General features: G+C 57.9%; 1 protein-coding gene and 1 non-coding gene across 15 annotated transcripts in view; both read right to left on the bottom strand.

Moving 5' to 3' along the window:
* Positions 1 to 26,153, bottom strand: part of PRRC2B (proline rich coiled-coil 2B) — an 88,824-nt gene that overhangs the window by 4,868 nt on the left and 57,803 nt on the right. For 6 of the 14 annotated variants that reach the window (XM_042912698.1, XM_042912705.1, XM_042912701.1 and 3 more), the window contains 18 exons: positions 24,471 to 24,666; positions 19,564 to 19,780; positions 16,852 to 18,915; positions 15,332 to 15,528; positions 14,612 to 14,757; positions 13,920 to 14,061; positions 12,081 to 12,163; positions 11,425 to 11,613; positions 11,083 to 11,280; positions 10,553 to 10,639; positions 9,732 to 9,836; positions 9,385 to 9,577; positions 8,444 to 8,541; positions 7,376 to 7,503; positions 6,558 to 6,798; positions 3,610 to 3,789; positions 2,940 to 3,031; positions 730 to 811 (listed from right to left, as the gene is read on the bottom strand). In XM_042912698.1, coding sequence (XP_042768632.1) covers positions 730 to 811; positions 2,940 to 3,031; positions 3,610 to 3,789; positions 6,558 to 6,798; positions 7,376 to 7,503; positions 8,444 to 8,541; positions 9,385 to 9,577; positions 9,732 to 9,836; positions 10,553 to 10,639; positions 11,083 to 11,280; positions 11,425 to 11,613; positions 12,081 to 12,163; positions 13,920 to 14,061; positions 14,612 to 14,757; positions 15,332 to 15,528; positions 16,852 to 18,915; positions 19,564 to 19,780; positions 24,471 to 24,666 — 4,638 coding nt within the window. Of the gene's footprint in view, positions 1 to 729; positions 812 to 2,939; positions 3,032 to 3,609; positions 3,790 to 6,557; positions 6,799 to 7,375; positions 7,504 to 8,089; positions 8,151 to 8,443; positions 8,542 to 9,384; positions 9,578 to 9,731; positions 9,837 to 10,552; positions 10,640 to 11,082; positions 11,281 to 11,424; positions 11,614 to 12,080; positions 12,164 to 13,919; positions 14,062 to 14,611; positions 14,758 to 15,331; positions 15,529 to 16,851; positions 18,916 to 19,563; positions 19,781 to 24,470; positions 24,667 to 26,153 lie in introns of those variants that run through there. The other 8 variants (XM_042912702.1, XM_042912703.1, XM_042912704.1 and 5 more) reach the window with 8 other exon arrangements.
* On the bottom strand, positions 4,544 to 4,627 carry LOC122205729. The gene has a single exon (XR_006196231.1). It is a non-coding gene; the product is annotated as a small nucleolar RNA SNORD62 (small nucleolar RNA).

Raw genomic sequence — 26,153 nt, 5'->3', positions numbered from 1 at the left:
GCCAGCCTCGACTCTGCCCCCCCCCCCCGCCCCCACCGGGGTGCAAACTCTGGAAGAAAGCTTTAGCAGCTCAGTTCAAGCAATTCAAGGAGCGACCCTCCAGGGAACCAATCAAACTTCCACCTCCACCAGCCAGGAATGCGGTTCTAGTAAAAAACCACGCCTGATGCGTAGGAGCTCTGGAGCCCCATCGCGTTTTAGAGCAGTAGCCGAGAACGGTGCCTGAAGGCAGAGACCCTGAGAAACCCCTTCTGTCACAGAATGGGAAGGCGTCGTTCCACGTGTAATCCCACCCAGCCAAGACAGAGACGAGACACAGCACTTACTGGAGCCGGCACGCGCACGCACACACGCGCACACACGCACATGCACACACACGCGGCTTCTAGAGCTGACCCACAGACCTAACCGAGTCCCAGCGCCTTCACAGCCCAAATCGCTGTGGAAGGAGAGTCCACCTTCTGGCACCACCTCGTCAGAGGAATCCGCATCCTCCCTTCTCTGCAGGACAAGGAAGGATCCAGACGCCCGTCAAGAGGAGAAATGCCTTCGCCAGGAGGGACTCAGGCTGCCGGCTGCCGGCTCCCGGCGCCACACTCTAAGCGCTTAGGGCACGTCTCTCTTTATAAGAGGAGCACTCAAATGGGTTGGACACAGTCCCTTCTCTTTTGGCGCCTGGAGATGGGCCTAAGCGTCCGGGGCTGGAAGGTCTGGAAAGCCATCTTCTACCTGTTGAACGTAGTGTCCCTGCACAGAGCCCATGTTAACTGCTGATCCAGAGGGCTTCCCACTGGGGCTAGCAGAGCTAGGCCTGAAAAAACCAAAGGCAGGGGGTGAGAACACGCGCGTCGCCAGACAATGGAGTCAAGCCTAGCACACAGCGCGGCCCTGGCTCGGGCGGCACCCTCTCCGACAGAGGAAAGCCAAGACCTCGGACAGCCAGAGTGCAGAGGGTGCCGGGGCGGCTCACGCAGACGCACCCGAGGGCACAGAGGCCGAGGCCCCTGCCGTGGGCAGACACTGACCAGACGGGTGGACGGGCACCGACCGTCTCTCAGGGTTTGGGGGGTTTGGGCCAATGGGATTCTGTGACCCAGACACACGGTCTATGCAGCTGACTTAAGGGCGGTGCGGAGTATTTTCTTAGGTTTTCACTTTTGTATACGATGGGGGTGGGAGGGGCGGAAAGGGAAACCAAGAGCAACAAAAATCTTTCAGGACGTCTTTCTGAATGTGTTCCACTGACTGGACAATCAGTTCTCGTGGACGCTAATTACATGCCACGTGGAGAAAAAGATTCTGTGGTCAAAAGCTTGAGAAGTGCTATGTGCTGAGTTTGTCAGGACCCGCGATGGTGGGGGTACCTAGACCCCTCTCGTGCTGAGGAGCATGACCCCCCAATAAGCACGTCCAAGGACCTGACCGGAGGGCCCTTTTGTGGCAGGACGTGCCTCAGAAGCTCTGCGTCCAGAAAACATGGGAAACGCTGCTCTGTGAAAATATACCAATTTTCCCAACCCCAGTAACATGCCGACCGAACAAAGGCTATCCGTTAATGTTTATGTTTTCTACATAGTCTTTCTCCAAAGAGTTGGCTGCTGCCATTCTTACGCTAAATAGACACGGACGACTCCTGTTATGTGAGTTTCCGTGTTCTGGTTTGTCTCTGTCCTTGGATGCGGCTAAATGCCACCTGTGGCAGCCACGGAGACACAGCATCTGTTCATCTGCGAAGCTTCCTCTAGTCCAAACTACGCTCACTGTTCTGTGTGGCTGTCTGGCTGCACCTTTCCTACAGTTCTGTTGTTTTGACCTTTGTGAAAAATATGGTTGGGGAACAAAACAAATAAACAAAAATAAGTGAAGCCAAGAGAATAAAAGAAGAACAGAAAAGATGATGAAATGGGGAAAAGGTCACAAAAAACGCCTTTCTCTGGAAATGTGGAAGTATGGAATGACCAGACGGACGGGACAGAGGAGAAACGCAGCCTCGACACTCCAGGAGCGACAGGGCAGCGTGGCCACGGCACGAAGACTCGAGATGGCGACCTGATGTGCAACAGCGTTCCCTTCAAGGGGCCCGGGCCGCCCCGGAACCGGGCTGCTAACCTCTCACAGGGCAAGGGTGCTGCGAGCCGTGCGCGTCTGTTCTCCCCACCCCCTGCCCTGCAAGCCCGAGGGCTCTCCAGGCTTCTCCCACATGAGACAAGAGTTGGCTGCACCCACCCGTGGGCCCCACGCCACAGCATGCTGCCTCCCGTCCCCGCACACTTCTCCTCAGGGGCGAGCAGGTCAGCGAACCACTGGTTCTGCCACTTTCTAGTAGAAGGAATTCAGCACAGGGATTCACACAAAGCCACCTCCAGATCCAGCTAAGTAAGGGACCCGAGGCAGCTATTGGAGGCAGAGACCGAGGCCAAGGACGCAAAGAGAAGGTGCCGGTCCGCGCTGTGGGAGGCACGGACGCCCCTGTGAGGCCAGCAGCCACCGGCCTGGCAGGGCCAGAGGCTCGGTGCAGGGGACAGGCAGCCCTGAGGAAAGGGAATTCTCCCCGCCTTCCAGGGAGTGTACCTTCCTGGCCAGTAAATCCTTTGTAAAATCTGGTGAGAAAGCTGTGAGCAGTCGGGATGGGCCTCACACTAGTAAAACATCCGTTGTTCCTTTTCCTACCTTTCCAGAAAGCTCTCCCAAACCAGAGCATTTTATTATGACGATTAAAGGCAAACTGCTCTGACAGTTCCTGATTTCTCCATGGTTAACTAAAACAGGAGTGTGTCCCAGCACTGAAACTTCAAGGTGACACGTGGCCTCCAAGGGGACCCAGCCTCAGGGCCCTTCCGGGGCTCTCCCTGGTCCCCTAGGACTCGCCAGCACCACTGAGTCGCATCTAGACCAAGTACTCGGCGATGCAGCATCCGACTCCCAGGGCATTTCTTTACCTGTAAGTCTGCGGCGATGGCACGGAGCCTCCTGAAGGAACATTCTGTTTACTGTCGGCAAAGTGGAAGCCCTTCATCTCCATCTGAGAGGACTAAAGACACCAAGAAGGAATGAGGGGTCACTCGATGGCCCTGGAGACACCTGGCCCTCACTGAACCGCCCGTGCAGAGCCGATGAGGACTTCTGCGGACAGAGGAATTCTCTAAAGAAACGCGTACTCCCCTGCCCCCCAGTCTAGGCTCAGGAGGCGGCTTCTTGAAGTGGGAACTGTACTCTGTTTTTGTTTTTTTGAAGTGCAGTGGGGAGACAGGACTGTGCGTCACCACCGGGACGGCCATCAGCAGAGCCCAGGCCAGACACATTTTCTGGGGATCTGGGGGACCGGTCTCTGAAATGGCCCCACAGTGGCTCCACAGGCCGAAGGGCCCAAGCATCAGCATCAGCTACCACACTCCTCCCCTCTGCTCTGGGCCTTGGTTCCCATCGCTAGCTTACACGGGAACCAAGGGGGGCCCGCCATGGGGTTCCCCACGAGCAGGAAACCAGTGGTCTGGTGAGGCCAAGAGCTTGCCCCTCACCTAGACCTCTGGCACTTTCTGCCACAACAGTGGTTCCTGACTAGCTAGTAAGGGCTCTCCCCAGGACGCGACAGGATGAAGTCATCCTTACCTCTCTGCTGGTGTTAAGGACCGAAGGCTGGGACCCAGGTGGAAGGATTCGTCGGGGAGCCCCGACGGAGAGGCTCTGCCCCTGTGGCAGCTGGATGGACTGTGGCAGAATCAGGGGCTGCTGCCCGGAGCCGTACCGAGGCAGAGGCAGCTGGGAGCCAGGCAGCGGCATCGTCAGCTGCTGGATGACAGGGACAGTCAAGAGGAGGCATGGATGTTGGGGAGAAAGCCACAGACTACTGGTCACACCTGCCCCCAAGAGCAAACACAGATTATGCTTCAGGTTCTCGTTTCCAGACAGCTAAAGAGAGGCCTCTGCACAGCCATAGGTTCTGGGTTTCTGTTCGAGCACACCCTCTGAGGGAGGGGCAGGTCTGATCGCCAGAACAAGGCAGGGGGTGAAGATAAGCCCAAGGCCACGCACGCGGCTCCTCTCTTGGGCTGCAAGAGCCACGTGCACCCCAGACCTTCTTGCTCGCACCCAGCAAGGGTCCGCTCAGTGCACGTTACGTGCCGGGGAAGCGCCAGGACATGGTCAGACCAGGGAGCGGCAAGGACCCAGCATGTGGAATGTGGGCAGCAAACCAAACCCCATGTGTGTGGGGGATGGGGAAGAGGAAGGGAAGGTCAGGAAGGCTTCTTAGGAAGCAACGTCCAAGCGAGCCCCCAGAGACGAAAGCTGTGTGGATGTGTATCTTTGGCCTCTTTTGTGCAGCACAAAAAGGCAAAACTCCTCTGTTGCTTTGCTATTGCTCTAACGGTGATACAAAACAAGACACAACTGGGTTCTGGGGTTCAGGGGTTCTGGAACTGAACTGGAGACTCTGGATCCTTCTGAAGGCTGTTATATCAGAAGAAAGTGGGGGCGGTGGGGGGGGTGACAGGGAGGAGAGGGGCCTGGAGACTCGGGACTGGCGCAAGGAAGCCACTTGTCGTCTCTCAGTCACTTTCCTCTTCACCCCCTGCGTTGAGTCCACAGTGGAGGGTCAGAAGGATCTATTGGAATTGCATCACTGAGACGAGCAGCAGCCAGAGCCTCCAGACCCCAGGCTCCTCCCTGCACACGGCAGGGAGCGGGACGAGGAGGAGGACAGCGCTGTATCTCGGGAGACTCGTGTTCCGGGGGCACCCTGGCTGGTGTGTGGAGAACAGACTGACAGGCCCAAGAGCAGAGGCGGGAGATCAGGGAGGAGCCCCCACGGGAGCCTGGATGGGGAGGAAGGTGGAGGGCGGGGATGAGGCGTGGCTGGATTCGGAATGCTTTCCACAGGTAGGGCCAACAGGACCCCTGCGGAAGGATCAGAGGAGGCGCAAGGGGCAGCGGGGACCTACAGGGGACACGGACACGACAGCCAGGAGGACCGGGAGAACTCAGGTCTTGGACACGGTGCCAGCACGTGTCACGCAGGAGATGCCGCAAGACGCCAGAGCAGAGGCGACGCGTGACCCACAGGCTGGAGAACACAGCTGGGGGCACCAGGAAGACAGTCTGGATGGGACGCAGAGCCACAGGGCTAGACAGGGGTCGGAGAGCAGAGCCCGCGGGACACGGAGAAGCCACAGACCAGGCGGGTAACGAGGAGGGTTTCGCCAGGATGGTGCCCGTGAACTGAGCGAAGGACAGGACTCTGGGGGAACGAGCATCTCTGGGTCAAGTGTGGCCGACGGGGCAGCAGGACGAGAGCAAAGAGTAACCATTGGGAACTGATGCGTGTGCTTACACAATTTTGTTGGGGTTTTTTTTTTTTTTTTGAAAGGAGGAACAATAGGGTTGTCTGGGAATAATCCGGAGGACCCTCCTCCCCAGAGGGTGGCCCTGCGAGCAGCTCGTCTGTGTGCTGACGGGACATGTGCTGTAGGAGCGAGCAGGAGGCTGGCTGGAAGGGACGGGGGGTGAGGGGGCCTCTCCCGGGCACGACTAGCCCACCCTGGTGGCAGGAGACCCGACACGAGATCTTGTTTCTCTAGGGACACCGTAAGCAAGATGCAGGCGGGTGGAAGGTGGTAAGGAGGAAGCTGCAAGTCAGGAGCGGGTGCTGGGGCGGCGGGGAGGGACTGGGCCTGAGCGCGGCTGCCGGCGTGCAGCCGCAGGTGGTCTGAGCGGGGCTGGTGTTCTCCTGGCACAGACGGTTGTGCAAAGGCGGGACTGGACTCCACCAAGGTGGAAACACTGCAGGGGGGCCCAGAGAAGAGAAGAAGTGAGCAGAGAAGGAAGTGAGCCCATAGGGGGAAGGTGATAAAAAGGTGGCTGGAGCCGGGTGGCTAGAGGGAAAGAGCTAAGAAAGCAGAGGCGGTGACTGGGTAGACCCTTAATCTTGAGATAAAGAAAGAGGTACAGTTTCTAGCAGTGACCAATCCAGACAGGATCATGGGCACAGCGGACCGGTGGTGACAACGGGGCCTGTGCGTACACAGACGGCGTATCATCTACGCGGACGTCGAAACCACCAGCAGCTGTAACAGGAGCTGTGTCGCAGAGACTGGACCAGGGGCCAAAGGAGGAGAGGGGTGACCCCCGAAGGTGTCTGATATTGCGGACGGTCACGGGAGAGGACGACATGAAGCCAAACGCTAGATTCAAAATATGGACTCACAGCAACACGGAGGCCAGTGCGATAGTCAACACTATGGGCTCCAGAGCTGGGGTTTCAGGGAGAAGGGAGGGACAGCGGTCTAGAAGCATCGGTGGGAATGCCAGGAGGACGCACACACCTCATCTCCAAGCCCCCCCCAGGATGAGGGCGGGAGAGAAGCCGCGGGAGAAGCAGCACTCTTGGGATAGGCACATGAGGTGGGAGACCTGGCCCCAGTTCTAGCAGCCCGAGGACCAGTCCCAATGGTCGCAAACAGCATGTAAGTCAGCACGCAGCGAGAGGCAGATACGAGGGAGAAAGCCGTGGTGGAAGAAAAAAGCCCAGTGTTTTGGGCGAGAGGGGCTGAATTCCTGACCTGTGGAAGCTGGGAGTCCAACAGCTGCGAGGCACCCAGGCCAGCAGCCTGGCCGAGCTGGCCCTCGTAGACCAGGGCTTGGTTTCCGCTCATGGGCTGGTAGGGGGAGCCGGACTGGGGCTTCACCATCTCCAAGGGCTGCATGCCTGGGAAGGCCGAGTAGGGAGGCTTCAGGGCCGTGCCTCCAGAGAGGATCATGGTGCTGGGCGGTGACAGGCTGGGATGCATGTACACCTGAGATCTGCAAAAGCCAGACAGATAGTGGGTCGGGTGCAGGACTACACCAGGGGGTCTCAAATGAGGGCACACCCCACCATCCCCCAGAGGGCTTGCTAAAACCCACACTGCTGGCCTCCCCCTCAGAGTTTCTGACTCAGAAGGGCCTGGGACAGAGCCTGAGGATTTGCATTTATGACAAGCTCCTAGATGGTGCTGATGCTGCAGGTCTAGAGACCACAGTCTGAGCATCACTCGATTACACGAGCGAAATCATCCAGGCTGTACAAGGCACAGGAAAACCCAGTGGATGCCAAAAGCACAGGACCTCAGATGTGTGGGAAGAGCCCACCGAGGGTGGTGGGAGATGGGAAGAGGAGGAGGGGCTCAGGAGGGGCAGGATGACAGGGAAAGGAAAAACAAGGCCAACCATCGAATGTTATCAAGCCCACGGCAGCTCCTGCAGCAGGTTAATAATGACCCTGCGGTGCCGAGACCACCACGCCCCCGACCCACCGCCAAGCAGAGAATTGTGGAGCAGAAACAGTCCAGAGGGGCACATCCACGGGCCGCGGGGGCCTGAGCTTCTGGCTGCACCTCACCTGAAGGGCTGTAAGGAGCTGAAGATCTCCTGAGACTGGGAGACGGGGAGCCCGCCCCTCAGTCCAAGCTGGGCCTGAGCCTGCAGAGACGTGTGAAGGGAAATCGGGATCTGCTGGGCAGCGGCAGCCTGTGGTGGGAAGCCAGGCAGGTAACCACAGTGCCCTCCAGGGTGGGTGTCTGCCCCCCCGCCACACCCCCTGCTCCACGCAGCAGCTCAAACACTGCCCCAAATGCAAACTGGAGCATGGCCTTCCGGTGCTTTCCTTGCTCTTGGGGAAAAGGCAAAACCTGGGTATCAACCCCAAACCATGATTTCCTACATTGGGTTCTATACAACAGCAAGAACGAATTCTGGCTACAGCTGTCCACAGAGGTGCATTTCAGCATGCACCTGTCAACGGGAAACATACACGAAAACTACATTCAGTATGATCCGGTTAGGTGAACATCGATACATCATAAATCTCAACAACGTAATGTTTAAGAACATGTTTCATAAAGAGATCAGGACAGGCCAAGTCCTCTGTTCTCTGTCCCCAAATCTACTTCTGCCCAAGGGCCCCACCATCCAGGCACACAGGTCCATGGGGTGCCAGACCATCAAAGGCCCCGCACCAGGTTCAGGAGGGAGACTTCCAGAACTCTGCCCCTTGCAGCACAGAAAATATGCCCATCCTGCACGAAAACAAACACCTGCACATTTCTAAAACTACCTCTTTCTAACGCATCCATGCCTGGGAGTCTAGGCCTTTCTTCTCTTCATCAGAAGGATACCTGATACCAAAGGATACCAAAGAGAATTCCATTTCAGCTAATTCCCCAGCTAGGACACAGGAAGAACTGACAGAGGGGATCTAGGAGTCTAGAGTGCCAAGCTCCATTCCTCTTCCCTGCCTCTCCTGTGTTCATTCACCAAACATTTCCTGCCTGCTAGGATGGGCTGGGTGCTGGGCGGTCCACGTGAGGGGACACAGAAACAAGACAGTACGCAAGTCGAGAAGGGAAGTTAATTCCACCGTGTGCTGCATCCCCATCCCCCACGGGGCCACCTGTCCGGCTGTCATCACCTGCTGGTAACTCTGCTGCTGAGGTATCGTCTGAGGAACCAGCCGAGGCTGACCTGCAAACACGTGGCCGTCCAGGTACAGAGGTGGCAAGTGGCTGCCTGCAAACAGAACCCGAGAGCAGACAGGACAGGGTCAAGCCTCACCCCTCCTGAACGTCCACACACGCACACTCTCCTGGGGAATCAGTGGGAGGGACGGAGTGTGTGCAGAGCCTGCTCGGTCCCCTGCTGCTGGCCCTGCGCCCCACAGCCCCACACTTGCTCGCCCCCAGGGGAACGCGGGCCCGGGGGGATGGACAACTGACCTCGCTCACCAGACCCCGGGCCCACTGAACCACACCCTGGGGAGGGGCTCCACTGCAGCTCAGGCAGCCCTGGTCTCAGCCCCTACTCCTGTCTCCCTGCACGGAGTCCACGGTGGAGAGCAGGACGGTCCACTGGAAATGCGTCGAGACCCTGGCAGCTGGGCCCTCAAAACCCCTGCCCTCTCCCTTGGGGGCACCAACACAGCGGTCTACCACTGGTGGGCCACCTGCGAGGGCTTGGCCGACACGAAGCACTTTGCAGGTTGACTCTGTGTCACGAGCTAACAGCCCAGAGAGAGCCAGGTGTATCTCACAGAGGAAGGAAGGGGCCGTGGCCCGGAGGGCTGAGCCACTCGAAGGCGGAGAGGACACGGCCCCTGCATGTGACCCGGCTCTGACTCCAAGCCCTGTCTCTGCTTGCCCCTGGTCTGCTTCCCACACCACAGAAGGGACACGGGGTAGAGGGGAGGGCCAGGGGTCTGTAGCACCTGGGAGGCCAGGACCACCCGGCCCATCAACAAGCCCCTACTTTTGCACACTCAAGTCAGGGTAGGGGGAGGCGCTCAGGGCCGGCACCACTTTTCTCCTGACAGCGAAGGGAGCCTCCCTGAGCTGGTTCAGGTGAGGGAGGAGATACCTGGAAGAGAAGCAGAGGGTGCTACGGAGGCCACGGGCATGGGCGGCATGGAAACTCCGCCGAACGAGCTGTAGCTGACGCCGTTGGAGGCGCCCACAGAGGACGGGGGCTGGATTCCCGAGCCCGCGCCTCCCGGGGAGCTCTGCTCTGGCAAACTGGGTGAATTTTCCCAAGCCTTGCGTGCGGACTCCATCTGGAAAGCAAGGGGAGGGAAGAATTACTTCCAAGAAGGCGGGGGACGGCACAGATCGAGGCCCCGGGATGGGCGGGCGGGCGGGGCTGCGTGCTCCAGCCCTCGGCAAGCTAAGGCGCCCCGCAGCCTTCGCCTAGCGCCGGCCTGGCGTTACCTTCAGGGTGAGGTCGGCGGTGGGGAAGGACATTTGGGAGAGGCCGATGGCCCTCTGGATGTGATGATCACGCCGGAGGATGGGAATACTTTGTGTTAACCCAGCCTGGAAGGGGAAAGGAGACCATGGAACACGACAGGCACAGGGCCGACATGACAGCAGAGCAAAACGCACCTTTGGTTTTGCCCGCGGGCGCTCAAGACCCCTACGGTGAACCTGCCGGGAGCAGACACCCAAGCTGATCTGCTCCGGTCGGTGGTCTTCCCCGATTCCCTCAACAGAAGTCTGTGGAGAGCCACCTGCACACCCACAGCCCACGGAGCACTCGGGCAGGGGCGGCCGCGCCAGGCACAACGACGGGCTGCCAGCACAGAGGCGCCGACGCCTGGCGTGGAGACCCCCAGGTCCCGTCTCCGCCCCCCACCAGAAACTGAACGAGGTCCCTGGTAACGTTTCTTCACACATGTGGCCAACAGACCCTCCCATGTGTGCCCAGTGCCCCTCAGCGTATCAGAGGGATTCTGAGTAAACACGTTGGTTTATCCCAGCACTACCAAACATACGTAACCACAGAACGTCAAATAACCGGGACCTGAGAAGTTCTGTTTTCCCGTGGTAAGGTCACAAAACCGGGGCACAGGACATTTACACAACATGCCCGAGGACACGTAACCAGCTAGAGAACGCGTTGTGCCGCGCACCCAGGCCTGACCCCAAAGCTGGTGTTGGCCCCCTCCTCTGGCTTCAGAGCCCCCCAGAAGCCTTGCTCCTTTCTCTCCAGGGCCTGCCAGCACAAGAAACAGGGGGAAACACACACTCACGTTACTGGCCAAGGCATCCTGAAGTTTGACGACCGGATTCCCTGCGGGCCCAGAGGCAGAGCCAGGTGGCAAGCTGAAATCCGAGTCCTGAAGAGAAGGAAGAGCTCACTGAAATCATCTGCCCGCTTTTCAGAAGAGGCACACATTAATTCGATCCAGTCTCCAAGACTCAAGAAATCTAGTGGGCAGCGTCCACCAGATAGCACCCAAAAAAGGACGCCACCCCGTGACCCTCCCTCCGTGCTCCCTGCGTGTGCCCACTGGCCAATCCCGAAAGAGACAGTGAAGATCACTGGTCTGCCCAGCCTGAGAACCTGGCTGGTGTCAGAATAATCTAGAAGGCAGCTCAGTGGCACCTGCCTCATCCTGCAGGCTGACACACTCCCCCAGAGACCTGCTCAGCTTCTGTCCCCCGGCTCTTTCTAGGTGACGGCCCCGTCTCAGCACCTCCCCTCCCTCTCCAAGTTCAAAACCACGGGGGACTTGTGAGGGGGGTTGGGGGGTGGGAAAGAAACACATCCAAGCCTCACTTTTGGATTGACTCCAAATTCAATGGGCGGCACCGGCAGCACAGAGTCCACGTGAATCTCCACCCCGTTAACGGGCGGGACGACGGCTCCCTGCAGCCGCTCGGCCCCCTCTGAGCCCTTCCTGTTTTTCAGAGAGCGCTCATTGCCAATGGGTCCCGGTCTGTGCTCCTTGCTCTGTCCTGAGCCTTGATCCGAGTCCTTGATAGAAAACCAGAGATGCTGAGAAACACGGGCTGGAAGGACCCCAGTCCCCAGCTTCTGAGCACCAGGAAGAGGGGAGAAGACCAGGGACGGCAGTCCCCTGCCCCGGCCCAGGCCTCCGTGGAGGGACTTCCAGCTGACCTTTGGCTCGGGCTGCTTCTGGGCCTGCTCCTTGTGGCCGTCAGCCTTGGGCTCCAGGCCAGGCCCGTTCATGTCCTCCGGCTTCAGAGTGCCATACGGGGAGCTGCGCTGGGAGGATGTTGCAGACGACTCCCGAGACTCGGCGCTCAGGTCAACACCGCTATCCCCCTGGCTGCTCTTAAAACCCTGCTGTGCGAGGCACAAAACGGGTGAGAACCCTGACCCCCAAACTCCAACACGGGACTGCCCAGGAAGTGGGACCAAGTGCGTGGCTGAGACACACCCCCGTAAGCCTGTCCTCTTTAGCCCCGTCCTGACTCGGGCCCTGACCCGCCAACAGTACCCAGCAACTGAAGACGCGATCAAAAAAACCACGATATGCAATGGGCGCCAGGGATGGGGCCGCCAAGGTCATTCCCTTGTGGCCAGGTCAGACAGGGCCTGACTGCCACCACGGGCCCGGTCGCCCACCCTCCCCAGAAGTCAGGAACAAAGACCAGCGCCAAGCCAGGGCCGGTGGAATCAGGCTCTGGGCCGGGCTCATCGGCTCGGCGAGGAAGAGCTGGGCTGGGCAAGGGTGCACGAGGCCCAGGACGAGCCGGCCGTGGGGGCGGCGGGCTCGCGCGCTGCCCGCGGGCGGCTCAGTGGTCACTCACCTCGGCGGAGCCAGGCTCGGCGCTGTTGAAGGCAGTTGCGGCTTTAGTCCAGGAGTCGCTGGCCGGGGCCTGGACGGGGAGGGCTGCCCGAGGGCGCAAGACAGAGAGTCAGGGCCGCGCAGGGGAACCGCCTGGCTGGCGCAGCCCCTCCCAGCTCTCCTGCCCCATGCAGGGCACTGGAGCTGCTCTGGTAGCTTCACCCGACTTCCCAACATCCTCACACTCCAAGAAGCGTGCTTCCCTTTACTTCATCCGCTACTTGCTCTGGAAGGCACGCCAGCAACTTCTCGTTCACGTCCGTGAGAAAGCTGTACCGCTACTCCGTGTACTGACGTGGTCTTAATCTTAAGCCGACTGTTCACTTCTACGAGCCTGGCAGCTTCACAGAGTCTCTCGAGGATCTAGGCTGGTACTACTCAACCTCTGTTAGCTCGAGGACCACTCCAGGACTCCCACCAGAGCCGCAGAGCCTGCGTATGTACGCAAACCCGACGTGCTATTTTCAGAGCCAGGGACCCTCTGAAGCCGTGCGCGCGCCCCCGGGCTGAGCGGCCGGTGAGGCGGGTCCTGGCGGTAAAGGCCCGAGGGCAGGGGCTGGCGTCCAGCCTGCTCCGAGCGACAACCTGGGAGGTTATCTGAGGACATTCGGAGTGTGATACCCTGCTCACGTGTGCTACCAAATCAACTCACAGCCATATTTTATGAAGAGAAGATCATACTTTGAATCAGACTTGAACGTCGTCCAGTGTTATTTGTAACGTGTTGGAACCTAGGTTTTAGCCCGGAACGTGACAGGCCAGGAGGGAAGATTCAAAGAATCAACACCTAGGACCCAGAATTTTGAGTGTCTGTCATGTGGCTCTGGGGTCACGTCACTGCACTCCAGGGTCCTCGGCTACTTTGTTTAACACACCGGAAATGGATAATTTCTCTAGGCTCCCCTGTGAAGCATCATGCTTTTCTTCACCTGTGTACTCTCCAGGGCTCTGCCTCAAGCAGGCATTAATGAAGAATCTGCTCGATTAACATGGTTTTGTATCTCAGGAACACCTGGGTGGCTCGGTCGGTCGGGCGTCCGACTTCGGCGCAGGTCATGATCTCACAGCTCGTGAGTTCAAGCCCCACGTCCGGCTCACGCTGTCAACGCAGAGCCTGCTTCTGGTCCTCTGCCCCCCCTCTCTGCCCCCCTCTGACTCGTGCCCTCCCTCAAAAACAAACGCTAAAAAAAAAAAAAATTGCTTTTGTATTTTAAAACGAAGAGTTACCAAAAAAAAAAAAAGGGCATTGGGTTTGAATTTTTTTTTTTTTTTTTTTTTTTAAGTTCAGGAAAATAAATTTTCCAAAAAGTGAGGTCTCCTCACTTTGGTCTCAAGCCTGTCTGGCTCAGGAGAGCATGAGGAGGAGCGGCCAGGAGCGCCCGGCGTCAGGGCCGGCACGCGGCACAGACAGGAAAGCTTCGGACCCGCTCCTCCTCCCTGGTGGTCACCTGGTGCTCCTCCACAAGCTGAGTTTCTTGGGTGCCTGACAGGGGCAAAGGAGTCGAGCCAACTCCCCCCGTGACCGGAGCCGGGCAGGGACGGGGCCTCCCTTGTCCAGATCAGTGGACGCAAGGAATGGTGTGCTCTTGCCCCAAATCGCAGGCGGGGGAGTTTCCAGCTGTTCAGGGGCTGCCGGTGGTGCCGAGACGGTATCTGACACCGTGGCTCCGGAGAGGAGGCAGGAGACAGGCAAACCCCACAGGCATGCACAGCCCCAAAGCAGGACACTCCCACAGAAGAGACCCCCTGCCCTGGGGACAGCCGTGGACCAAGCAGCTGAGCCCAAGCACCCAACTCTTACCCTGGCCGCTGCTCTCCCAGATCTCCGTGCCCAGGCTGCTGCCAGGCACGGTCACATCACCCTGCTCCAGGCACAAGTTGTTCTGCTTTTTAGCGAACCGAGGAGGAATACGGGAGGAAAGACCTCGACCCTTGACAGGCACCTAAGGAGAAAAGAGGTGACGCTGTCCGGCCCAGACGTGAGGCGTGAAGCACGAGTTCTCCCCGCCAGAACCACACCACGGGAAACTGCCCCAGGGGTGCAGGAACGCTGGCATCTCAAGGCCTCGGCCACGGGTGAATGGCAAGGCCAACCACACCATCCCCGGGAAGGGCGACAGGCCGGTGCACGCAGGCTGCAGAGGCCAAGGGTGCAGGGTCCATGCCTGACTGCAGTTCAAATACAGGGTCCCCGGCCCTCGAGACGCCCTGGGTGACGAATCTCATCCCACACAGGCTGGAGTGGTGGGAGGAGGGGGGTCTGGGGGGCCTGAGGGAGGTCTGCGCCCTGCTGTCACCTGGGATGAGTCACCTTCTCCAAGCACTGGGCTAACATCACCTACTCCCACACGACAACAGGGTTGGTGGATGTCGGGGGCACAAGCACGCTGCTGTGCCCGCCTTCCCCTCTTCTAGCTTGGGCCTGATTCAGAACTCTCTCTCCTCGCTCTGGGTTTCTCTGTGCCGGCCTGCCCTCCACCCCACACCCCCTACCTGCACGGCCTGCTCCTTCTTCCTCCTCTCTTCTTCCAGCAGACGGCGCTGCTTCTTGGTCAGGACCTCAATGAAGCCTTCGCCCGCCATGGGGCCCACCTCACTCTCCTCCCCAGGGCTGGATCCGCAGTTTTCAATGATGGAATCTGAACCCAGATTTCACAAGAAGGGACAGTGTCTCCATTCATCGGAAGAAAGAATAACCCAACCCTACCGGTTTCTCATATCTAAGGACAGCTCAGCTCCGAAGGTCGGGCGGCACCAGGCCTGATGCCTCCAAGGAGCAGACTGTACATGGAGTCTATGGAAATCCTGAAAGGGTCCCTTCTCCCCCCTGCCCAGATCTCCTCGGCACATGGTCGTCTCACACCGCAGACGCCAGTAACACTACAGTTTAAGAAAAGACGCTGGTGACCAAAGTCTCTGCTCTGGTACCAGCCAGCCGCGTGACCCTGGACACACCACACAACCTCGCTAGGCCTCGGGGTCCCCCTCTGTAAAACTGGGGCACCGGGGCTGCTACGGGGGGTGGCAAGGCTGTGAGCAGCAGGAGGGCAGGAACCATATCCGTTCGGCTCACCAGCGTCGCCCCGGAACTTGGCCCACCACCTGCCCAGAGGCCACGATGTCCAGAGAACAGATGGGCAAACCCAGCGACCCTCGAAAGCCACCGTGGCCCTCGGTTTTGAGGGGCCTGAAGATGTGAGGGGACAGACTCACTTCCATAGTTCAGGTCAAACTGTTTCATGGTCTCTCCCTGTTCGCCCGCCCTCTGAGCAACCAGCTTGGCCGCCTCCTCCGCCGTCTCACAGGAGGCCTCGGGGATGTCAGAGGCACCGTGGGCCACCCGCTCCAGCACGTAGTGGCTGCTCCCACTGCTGCAACCGAGACCCGCGGGCAAGGCCTCATCCGGGGACCTAGGAAGAAGGAGGAACCGTGTTAGCTCGGAAGCGGCCAGAGGCTGGGGAAGGACAGAAAGGGACGATCAGCATGTGCACACGGCACGCACGTGGACACAGGGCCCCGACCTACAGCGCGCCCCCTCTGCGCAGTCGAAGCTGCTCCCCGGCGGCAGCCCTCCTACGGCCACACTGCTGCGGTGGCTCTGCCGGCTCACGGGGACAACTGCTCTTCTCTGACCCCTTCCAGGGCTCAGCGCCTCGGTTCTTTCCCACTGCGTGCCAAACTCAGCAGGGCTGCAGACAGGAGAGAACGAAGGGGACCGCCCAGAGCAGGGCCACAGCCCTTACCGCTCCTGACACGGGAGACTGACCAGGGAGTCAAGGAGCCGGGCCAGGCCGCACAACAAGGCTCTCAGCAGAAGTCAGAAGCAAAGCCCCGTGTCAGCAGCTGGGGCCTGGAAAGCTAGGCCAGCCCAACACCTGGAAAGCTCAGCGTTCCCCTAGGGCTCCTTCTTTGGGGCTGAGTGGATTCCAATCCAGGTTTCTGGCCCCCAGGTTTCTGGCCCTGGATTCTCAGGAGACTGGGAGGTAGGAAGTGGCCTTCCTCAGGCGGAGGCATGGATCAGAAAAACAGGCTGCACGAGTGAGTCTCTGCACGGGCTCTCCCCTCTCCCGGATTCCAGGCAGCCTGCAGGCAATGAGCCACACAAACCTGAGCCACCTGGAAGCCTCCAGATCCCCTGAGAGACGCTCACAGGGCCTCAGGCAGCTCACCTGCTTTTGCCACTGCCTGGCTCTTCCCACCAGGAGGTGGTCAATCCCTGAAACGGAGCCGCATCTCCTCACCGCCAAGAGGCAGAGCCACCTGGGAAGAGCTGTCCCTACAGGACCAGGAGGCTAGATGGCCCAGCAGGACGCGGCGGGGAGAGCAGTCCAGGGGCAGAGGAATCTGGGGGACCGGCACCGTGCACAGGAAGCGTCCCCCTCGGCGGGGCGGCAAAGGGTACTTATGGAGGCTGAGCTCTCCTGACGGGTGCCGGGGCAGCCACCGCTCGAGGACCAACGGGCTGGGGCTCTGGGTTTCGGTTTTCAAGCCACAACAACAACAACGACAACAACATGCCACGAGAGAGGCAGACAAGCAGTGTGAGAGCGAGTGATGGAGACGCCCACACACAACGGCCCGGGTGGGCAGCGGCCCTCCTGGAGGACGACAGAGGGACGGAGTCGGGGCGCCGGACACACGGCAGGGCATGCATGCATGGGTGCTGCTTACAACGACAGGCTTGGTAACAGAACAGCAACAGAGAAGAGCCTGGGGTTCGGTCTGCGTTTTACCTTTTGGCTTTCAAAGGCGTCCCGTTCTGTTGGCTGTCATAACGGGGAGAGGCGTCACCACCACCTGGCCTAATGGACTTGTCCCCAAACCCCCCCGGCTCCAGCTTTCGGCTCTGCCTGTCGGCCAGGGGCCTCTGGCTGGAGAAGCTCCTCTTGGCCAGCTCCTTCTTCTCACCCGCGGCGGCCCCGGGCAGGCTGCCGTCCGCCTGCGGGTCGGGCTCGGCCCCCGGGCCCTCGCGCCGCTCCCGCCGCTCGCTGAAGTCACTGCTCTCGGAAGCCGTCTCCCACTCCTCGTTGGCGTGATCGGACGAGTTCTGGTACGAGAGCTCGGGGGACCCGCTCTTGTCCCCGGGGCAGAGCTTGGGCCGGCCCGGCCACGGCCCCGCCAAGAGGTGCGGCTCCTCCTCCGGCCCCCACAGGCCCAGGGACTCCCGCTCCTGCCGGAGGCGCCGGAAGCGAGGGGGCTTGTCCTGACGCGGGGGGCGCCTTCTCCGGAAGGGCCGGTTCTCGGCGCCTTCCGAGTCGGCCGCGTGGTCATCGGGGAAGAAGGGCCTCTTGTCCTCCAGGCGGCCGTCCTCGAAGGCCCTGGCGCCAAGCGAGTCAGAATGTCTGTAGGCGTCAGGGACACAGTCTCTGTCTGCGGGTCGCCGGGACCCGCACGTGTCTGGGGAGCTGTACTCCTGCCAGGAGGCTCCCGGGCCCTTGCTCTGCCAGTGGGCGGCCTCTTTGGACACAAAGGTTCTCCGGCCGTAGCCGCAGCTGCTCAGCCGGGGAGGGAGCGCCCGGCCGAAGGCGCGAGGGCCTCGGCTCTTGGCCTCCGGGCCGCCGTGGTCCTCGGAGCATGCCTTGGTGGAGCGCCAGGAGTCCCTGAAGTCGCCCCTCCTCAGGGTGCTGCCCTCCCGCTCCAGGAGCGAGCCCTCGCTCCCGTTCTCCGAGCCTCGCTGCCGCCGCCGCTTGGGAAGCTCTTCGTACTCAGAGCCCTCGCTGTGCGTCTCGCTGGCGATGCGCCGTCGCGGCTTGGCCCTGGGGAAGTCCTCCGGCTGGCCAAAGTCCCGCAGCCCCCGGCCGCGGCCACTCCTCTGGCCGCCGCCGTAGACGCCCCGCGCCCCGAGCACCCCCCCACCGCAGAGGCCTGGGCCACCGCCCGCCGGCCGCCCTCGGAAGGTGAACTCTCGGAAGCCACGGCCGCGGCCCCGGGCCTGCCCTCGGCCCCCGAAAGCTTGCTCCTCGTCGATAAAGATCCAATTGTTCCTCTTTGTCGCGGGCGTGTCACTGGACTCCCGGGGGGGTCTGCCCTCCCAGGCCCTGGCCGGCTTCTCGTCCTCGTCACACCTGCTGGCCTCGCGGCCCACACTAGCACGGGCAGGGCCCTGGTCCTCCAAGGGGGAGGGGGAGGAGTTGGCCAGCGCGGGGTCGTTCTCTTCATCCTCGTCCTTCTCCGCCTTGCGAGCCGGCCCCTTCTCCTTGGCCACGCGGGCGCTCTCCTCCCCCAGCTCCTGCTTAATCTTCTCCAGTTCCTTCTCCTTGTCCTCCACCTTGAGGGCTTTCAGGACGGGCTTCTTGATGGGTCCCGACCTCCGCGTCCTGCTGGTCTGCTCCTGGTGCTGGCTGCCGGGGCCCCGGGGCTCGGCAGTCCACTCGGGCTCCAGGGACGGCTGTTTGTTGGGGCTCCCGTCCTTCTCCCAGGAGGAGACGTTAAAGGGTGGCTCCTCCCGGGGTGTCCCCTTCTCGATGCCGCTGGCCGTGTCCGTGGACTCTGGCGGGTGGCTAACGTCCCAACTGCTATACTCTGGCTTTTTCTCCGCTGGGGCAAAGTCGGGCTCCAGTGGGGAACACCTGAGGTCTGGGCTGTGACCCCCAGGAGCACCCGCTTCCTGAACATTTTCTTGGGGTGGAAACAAAAGCTCCTGGCCTATTCTTTGAGAAGAGACACAGCTGTCAAAGTCTGCTGGGGCCTTCTTGTCAAAAGCACTCAAGAACTCCTCCCCTCTCTCCTCAAGGAGATCGCGCTGGGCACCTACACCCCCTGACCTTCCGTGGGGGGCAGAGTAAGAGCTTTCATTCCTGAAAAGGAACCAGAAAAATCAGTCAATGTGATTGGAGCTTGGTTCCTGGTTTCCATGCTGAACACAGAGCTTAGTTTTAAAAAGAAAAAAAAAATCTTTTTTAAAAAGAAAATGAAAAAGAAAAAAAACACAAGCACCAACATTTGCTCTAGCTTTAAACACGTCTCAGAGCTGCTGGGCCATGGATTGGTCGGCGGCCCCTGGAGTCCAGAGTGAAGAATGCGGGGGCTGCTGGTGGACTCAGCGTGCCACCTGGAGGCGTAGCAGCTGGGGATCCTCTGGTTCAAGCGACAAGCTGGAGCCTGGGAGTCCACGGAGAGTCTGGGGCCCTGGGCCAGCAGGGCCAGCTTGCTCCACTTGGACAGGAAGGAGCCACGACCCGGGCACGTGGCCCCGCCAGACCCCACCCCTCGCCCTGACCCAAGGTTCAGCAGATCTGCCTCTGACCCAGGACCTCTCCTCGGCCGTCAGCCCCGCCGGCAGGTGAGCGCCTCTCACACAAAGGCGTTCCAGCAAACCTCCTCGTACTCCCCGTCCACGGAAGACACTGCCTGTGGGGACAGCGCCCCCTCCCGGAGCCCCGCACGAGCAGGATTTGGACATCCTGCCTTCACTCGCAGGCCAGGAGGGCGGAGTTCCAGCTCACCTGACATGCATGTCCACGGCCAAAGCGTCGTTTGATTTCGGCTGCGGAAGCGAGTAGCCTTTGCTCTGCAACGCCATGTAGCCCTCTGGGCTCCACACGGGGGCCGGATCGAGGGCGGCCACTTTCCTTTCTTGCAGCGGGGGCACGCAGTTCTGGTCCTCAGAGCGACAGCCAGTCCCCCCGAGGGAGTCTTGGGGCATCATGGGTTTCATCAGTCCTGAAGGAGGCACAGGCAAAGAATCACCCTGCATCAGCCAGCGCAGAGAGCCGCACTCCGACCTCGGGGGCAACCCAAGGCCCGAGGGAGACCGTAGTTACCAGTTACCCTATCAGGCGGACACAGCACCCCACCTGCTCGCCATCGCCGAGCCCTCCGTGTTCTCTCAACACGGAACCTCTGAAGGCGCACGAGCACGCGACGGGAGGGGTCTACGGATCCATTCTAAGACCTGTGAAGTCCAACCTGAGCTCCAGGTTCAGGACCCCATGCTGAAGAGTGCCTCAAACTGGCAAATGGAAACTGGAAATATCTAACTAGAGAGCCCATCATGTCAGCAAAAGGCTAGAGAGGTCAACCCGTCGGCCACGAGGGTCTGTGTGTGAGCAGGGACGCTGAGGTCTCCTGCCCAGGCGCGAGGAAGACCAGCCGTGTGGCCAAGAGGCACACGGACCAAGAGCTGCCGTCTGCAGGCTTCAAACCCCGAGCAGCAAGCCTTAGGAAGGGATTCTGGTGTCAGCTTTGTTTTTTTTTTTTTAATGTTTACTTATATTTCAGAGAAAGAGAGAGACAAAGAAAGAGAGTGCACAAGCAGGGGAGGGGTACAGAGAGGGGGAGACACAGAATCCGAAGCAGGCTCCAGGCTCTGAGCCGTCAGCACAGAGCCCGACACGGGGCTTGAACTCACTAACTATGAGATCGTGACCTCAGCCGAAGTCGGACGCTTAACCGACTGAGCCACCCAGGTGCCCCCATCGGTTCCTTTATTCATTTATTTTTAAAAAGATTTTATTTTTAAGTAATCTCTACACCCAACATGGGGCTCAAACCCACAACCCTTAGACCATTTAGAGTCAGATGCTCTCCTGAACAAGCCAGCCAGGTGCCCCAGTTCCTTTTATCTCTAGCCCTAGGACTGACTGCCACACTCCACGTTTTTATACGGTGAATGGTGGTGCACAGATGACAATAAACTGTTTAACGGGCCTGAGGTGATTAAGACACAGAGGACACCTCGGTCCCTCCAGACATAAGCTACCAGGGGAAAGTGTGCCACCACCCCCCTCCCTGCCACCGTGGCCTATCTGTCCACGTCCATCAACCTGGGGAGAGTGAGGAGGGAGGTGGTGCAGAAATTAAACGTCTCATCAGGCCTAAGTCTGTGGACAGAAAAAGATCTGATTTTTCAGATACTTTCTTCACAGAGCTTATTAGCATACACACATTTTGTGTGGCTTTTACACAGAGATAATCTGGCCAGAAAACAGCTCTGCGTTAGGCCGGTGCGTTAAAGCTTTCTTTTAGCTCTAGAGCGCCCTCTTCAAATGCCACTGATACGTGACTCCAACATAAAGTTAGTGTGAGTCAGCCGGTGGGGACCCTCTCTGGAACCCTGAAATTATACACCACTCATTAAGTACTCATTATGAGGCACACTGGCTTCTTTTCACAGCTCTTATTACCTGGAAAACCCTGCTACCACAAACGCGCGGGGCAGAATAGGTCATCACACATATCACTTGCAGAGCTGTGTTCCCAAGCAATTGGGAAATCTCCAGGGAGTTGAAACCACAGCCACCGGCCAGCGCCACAAGCCGGTGCTTCCTGGAGGGGAGCAGGGGAATACACCTGTCAGTCCTAGTAACCATGGGCTTGGACTCTGACCCCCGGCAGCACAGGGTATGGAGCTTTCTGCACAAGGAGAAGCTGCTCAAGACAGAGGCCCTCAATTCAAAGGCAGATTTAAAAATCTATGCTCTTTTGGGGCACCCGGGTGGCTCAGTCGATTGAGTGCCTGACTCATGATTTTGGCTCAGGACATGATCTCACAGTTCGTGAGTTCAAGCCCCACATCAGGCTCTGCACTGGCAGTGTGGAGCCTGCTTGAGATTCTTTCTCTCTCCCCGCCCCTTCCCTGTTCACATGGGTGGCTCGCTCTCTCTCAAAATAAACGAATAAAAATATTAAAACACACACACACACACACGCTCTTTAGTACAGGGCAACAACTTAAGTTTGTGTCCTGGCCTGGGCCGGTTAGGGAAAAATAGTTTGCTGCTAGGAATGTATAACTGTGCTGGCTTTCATGCAGGTTGTGGGGAGGAGGGTTTAGATGCATTCCCCAAGAGTGGTCCAGAATTTTCCCAAGTTAGAATAGCAAGGGGTTCTAGGAAGGCAAGAGAAAACATAACTGGAGGGACAGACTCTCCCCTCGAGCCGTACCGGATCCCCACAACAAATACAGCTCTGTTGAAAATGAGCTCACAACCCAAAATTCCCAGCATGTGTGGGAAGCTGCCCACCACTAGCCCACAGTAAGCCCACAGGGTTACCTGCCTGAGAACTTCAGATAACAGAATAATAAATACTAGAAATCAGGTTTTAAGTTATTAAAAGCATAAAAAAGGAATTAAAACCTTAAGAAAAACATGACACACACACAAACACACACACACACACACTAGAATTGACAAAAGAAATTCCAATAATAAAAAATATAGTCACTGAAAAAACTCACTGGGCAATAAATTAAAAAGAGAGAGAGAGAGAGAGAGAGAAATTGAACACAAGCAGAGAGAAAATGGACACAACACGGGGAGACGAAACCACAGAGGAAAGAGGAGATTGTAAAGAAGCCAGAAAGAACACAGAGTGGGTTCCACAGAAACGAATCACTCTGAGCAGCCACAGAACCAGAAGAAAATGGACTACTACCTTCCTGGTCCTGAAAAAGAGACGTGCCAACCCAGAATTCTACACCCAGCTAGAGAAAGGGTGTCATAAAGACTTTTTCAGGCCAAGAAAACCTACTGCCAGAAAAACTTCCTGAAGAACTCGACAGAATGTACTTCACAAAGAAGCGTATCGCACCCAGATGGAACACACGGGAAGGAACAGCGAAGGGACAGGCGAGTCCGCAGAAGCAGACTGCAGGAAGCAACAGAAACAATGCCCGATTTGGTGGCATAAAAACAAGAACTAAAACTCGAGGGAGAAATCAGAAGGCAGACTGATGAGCTAACCAGCTCGGCTGAAGGGTGAGAACGCCCATCAGCCTATGCCAGTCACAGGCACGTCTCAGAACGTCCCGTAACCACTAACACAGTACAAACAGCACGCAGAAGTAAAACAACCCGAAGCATAGGAAAACTTGATCCAAAGAAAGGAAGAAGAAAAGTAAGAAAGGCGGGATCAACAGAAAGCATAAAGTAGGACAGCAGAAAATCCGAATATCATAATCGCCCCAAATCCAAAGAGAGGCACTTTGGCGACTGCAGTCACAGATTTTCAGGGTGGGTAAAACCATACGCATCTTGTACCTACAAACGCCCCCTGCAAAAAAGGGCTCAGGGAGGCGGATGGTAAAAAGATACCAAATGAATCTTCATCAAAAGAAATCTGGAATGATGACATCAGTATCAGACACAGTGGACGGGAGAGGTGGACAGCACAGTTAAGGAGGACAGTGCTGTGTGAGGATAAGGAGAACGAGATACATCAGTCCAAACCCGTCTGCTTCCAGACAGAGCGAAGCCCGACAGGCTTAGGGATTCAACACACCTACAGTCACAGTGGGAGATTCTCACGCACCTCTTAGTAAGTGATGGGGGGGGGGGGGGGGGGGTAACAAATCGTGATGGATGTGAGAGAAACTCGCACAGCACAGCCAGCAAGTTCGATGGAATGGACCACATCCAATTGGAGAATATTCTTTTCAAGAAAACACAGAATGTTAAATAAAGAGTATGTAATAGCCTACAAAAAAAAAATCTCAACAAAACGCCAAGCAATCTCGATCGGGAGCTAGCCGGCATACGAATGCCCTTGAGTGAAACCCGACCCGCCACCTGTTTTTAAAAATAAAGTTTTACTGGAAAGCGACACACTCGTTCAATCACTATCGTCTTTGGTCATTTTTGTTCTACAACAGCAAAATGGAGTAGCTGTTCAAAGCCCAAAATATTTATTATCTGGCATTTATAGAAAAGCTTCCTGACCCCTGTTCTAGATCATACAGACAATGGTATCTGACCACAAAGCAGCCACGTTAGAAATTAACACCATCCGGATATTCTTAAAACTCTGTATTTGGAAAATTTATGCCATACTATTAAAAACCATCAACCAAAGAAAGGTAACAAATCAAAATCTGACGAGCACTGAAAACCGTACAGTAACAAAAATGCTGTATCTTAAAACTCCTGTTCATAGCAATTTACAGCTAAAGTAATACTTAAATACTTACATCTAAAAATCAGAAATTACTGGGCTAAGTATTCAGCGCAATTACAAAAGAGTACAATACTTAAAAATGGCATTTTAAAAGTGGGGAGGAGAAATCAAGGAAAAAAAGAGAGAAGTCACAAAAAAACATTGAGAATGGAAAGAGAGATATCCTTCAGTAAGAAAAAAAAGAAAGAAACAAGGGGAAAAAAAAGGAAAGAGGAACAAAAAGGCATTGCAGGGACATCGGAACTAGTTAAAACAACATATAATGCATCATCAGAAAGACTCTGCCCAGTAATTCTTTGCGACTGGTACCATCCACGCCCTCATGGTGCAAACAACTAAGTTAAAACTCAGACTGGTCACGTGCGTTACAGGAGCGGCCAGACTGGATCCCGAAGCAACACCCCGAACACCACACCATCCTGGACGCCACTGGGGTGGCCCACTGGGGCTCGCTTACCCGAGGGATGGAGGGCGGACGGGTAGAAATCCACTGGGGCCCGAGTGGGCGGGATCCGTGGGTCCATGTAGGAAGGCATCATCATCCACCTGGGATCGAAGCCCAGCATTTGGGGGTGGTGGGGGTAGAAAGTGCGCTGTGGGTGGGAAGGTGGGGGGTACACGGGCTGCCAGTGCTGCATCTTATACAGCTGCTCCTGAGCAGACAGAGAGAGAACAGGTCAGACCGGTGCTCGGGGCAGAGACCGTGCAGGTGCGTACACGCACACGCACGCACGCTCACACATATACACACCACACACACACACGCACCCCCCCCACACACCCCCCCCGTACCCACACACTCACACACACAGGCACACTAACCCCGGGCTGTAGGAGTCTCTGATGGCTCCCCACAGCTCTCCATGGAACAGCCCGAGTCCCACCAGGCCCCACGTGACCTGCCCGACCGCCCACCAGCTTCACTGCACACGACTGCCTGCCCACATGGGGCCCTGGTTGCACACTGGGCCCTCCGTCTAGGAGGCTTCCTACTCCCTTGCATCCTGGCTCATCCCTGCTCCTCCTTCAGGATTCCGCTCAAAACGCCCTTCCTCCGGGCAGCCACCCGGAGTCCCTGGACGAGATGAGGCCCCTGCCTCTGCTCTGCAGCACTGGTCCTCCTCCTCTGTAGCACTGACAACGGGTGATCATTTTGAGCTGCCGGTCTCCCTCACAAAACCGTAAGAAACTACACGCCGGGTTCACTGTCGTATCCTTGCGGCCTACCACCAGTCACGGCACATGGAAAATCCAGTGCACAAATGGATGAGTATCAGCAAAACCTTCGAAATCGGGTCCTAGACCCCGTGGGGGCGCATTTCCAGCCCTGCCCCTTCACATCAGTGACCTCCGGGGCTGCCCTCTCCAGTGCACCCAGAATCAGCATTCCGGCAGGACCCAGGTGCAGAGTCAGACAAGAAAATCGGACCGGGCCGCACCCTTCCCATCTGCAAACAAAGAGGCCCGGGCTGGATTCCCAGGACGACTCTGTGGGCCTCCGCCCAGAGCTCCTCCTCCGTCTGGACCCCAGGCCCCCGGGGAACCTGACCAGACAGTCTGTCTGCCAGGCTCCTTCCGCAGTCCTGGTGCTTTCAGACTCCTTTCTCTTCCCGAGGAAGGACTTACCCGTCCCCGCCCCCCAGAAGCGTTACACACAGGAGCTCTCGCTGCTGCGTCTGGCTGGAGTCACCCCAGAGACCTTCCTGGTCAGTACTTCCCCACCAAGCCGGGGAGTAACTGCACAGTGCTGGCTCACACTGTAACACCGTCACAGCACACGAGGAACACAGCTTCGTGTTTACAGCTCAGGACCTGATTAGCTTCCGGAAGACCTCGTAGGGGCCCAGGGGAAGGAGGCTCTGGGGTGAAGGTTTCACAGGCAACTAAATGAGATTCTGGAAAAGGCTGGAGATGCTGGAGATCCTGATTTGTGTCCCTAAGGCACACATGTTCTGTACCGGGCTCGTGGTCATTAAGGATGATTTACTGCACGTCTAGCTGCTGGGCTACGTGAGGTCCACGTTTCATCTGTTTCCCACCCGAGTGCACTGCTCATCAGTAATCATCTGTTCCTTCATTGATCACTCCTGGAACACACACGATCACCAACGGTGCTTCCGGCTGGCCACCAGAGATCGGC

The sequence above is a fragment of the Panthera leo genome, chromosome D4 (genome assembly GCF_018350215.1).
Source record: "Panthera leo isolate Ple1 chromosome D4, P.leo_Ple1_pat1.1, whole genome shotgun sequence".
Taxonomy (NCBI): Eukaryota; Metazoa; Chordata; class Mammalia; order Carnivora; family Felidae; genus Panthera; species Panthera leo.
This window is presented reverse-complemented; position numbering and strand designations above follow the sequence as displayed.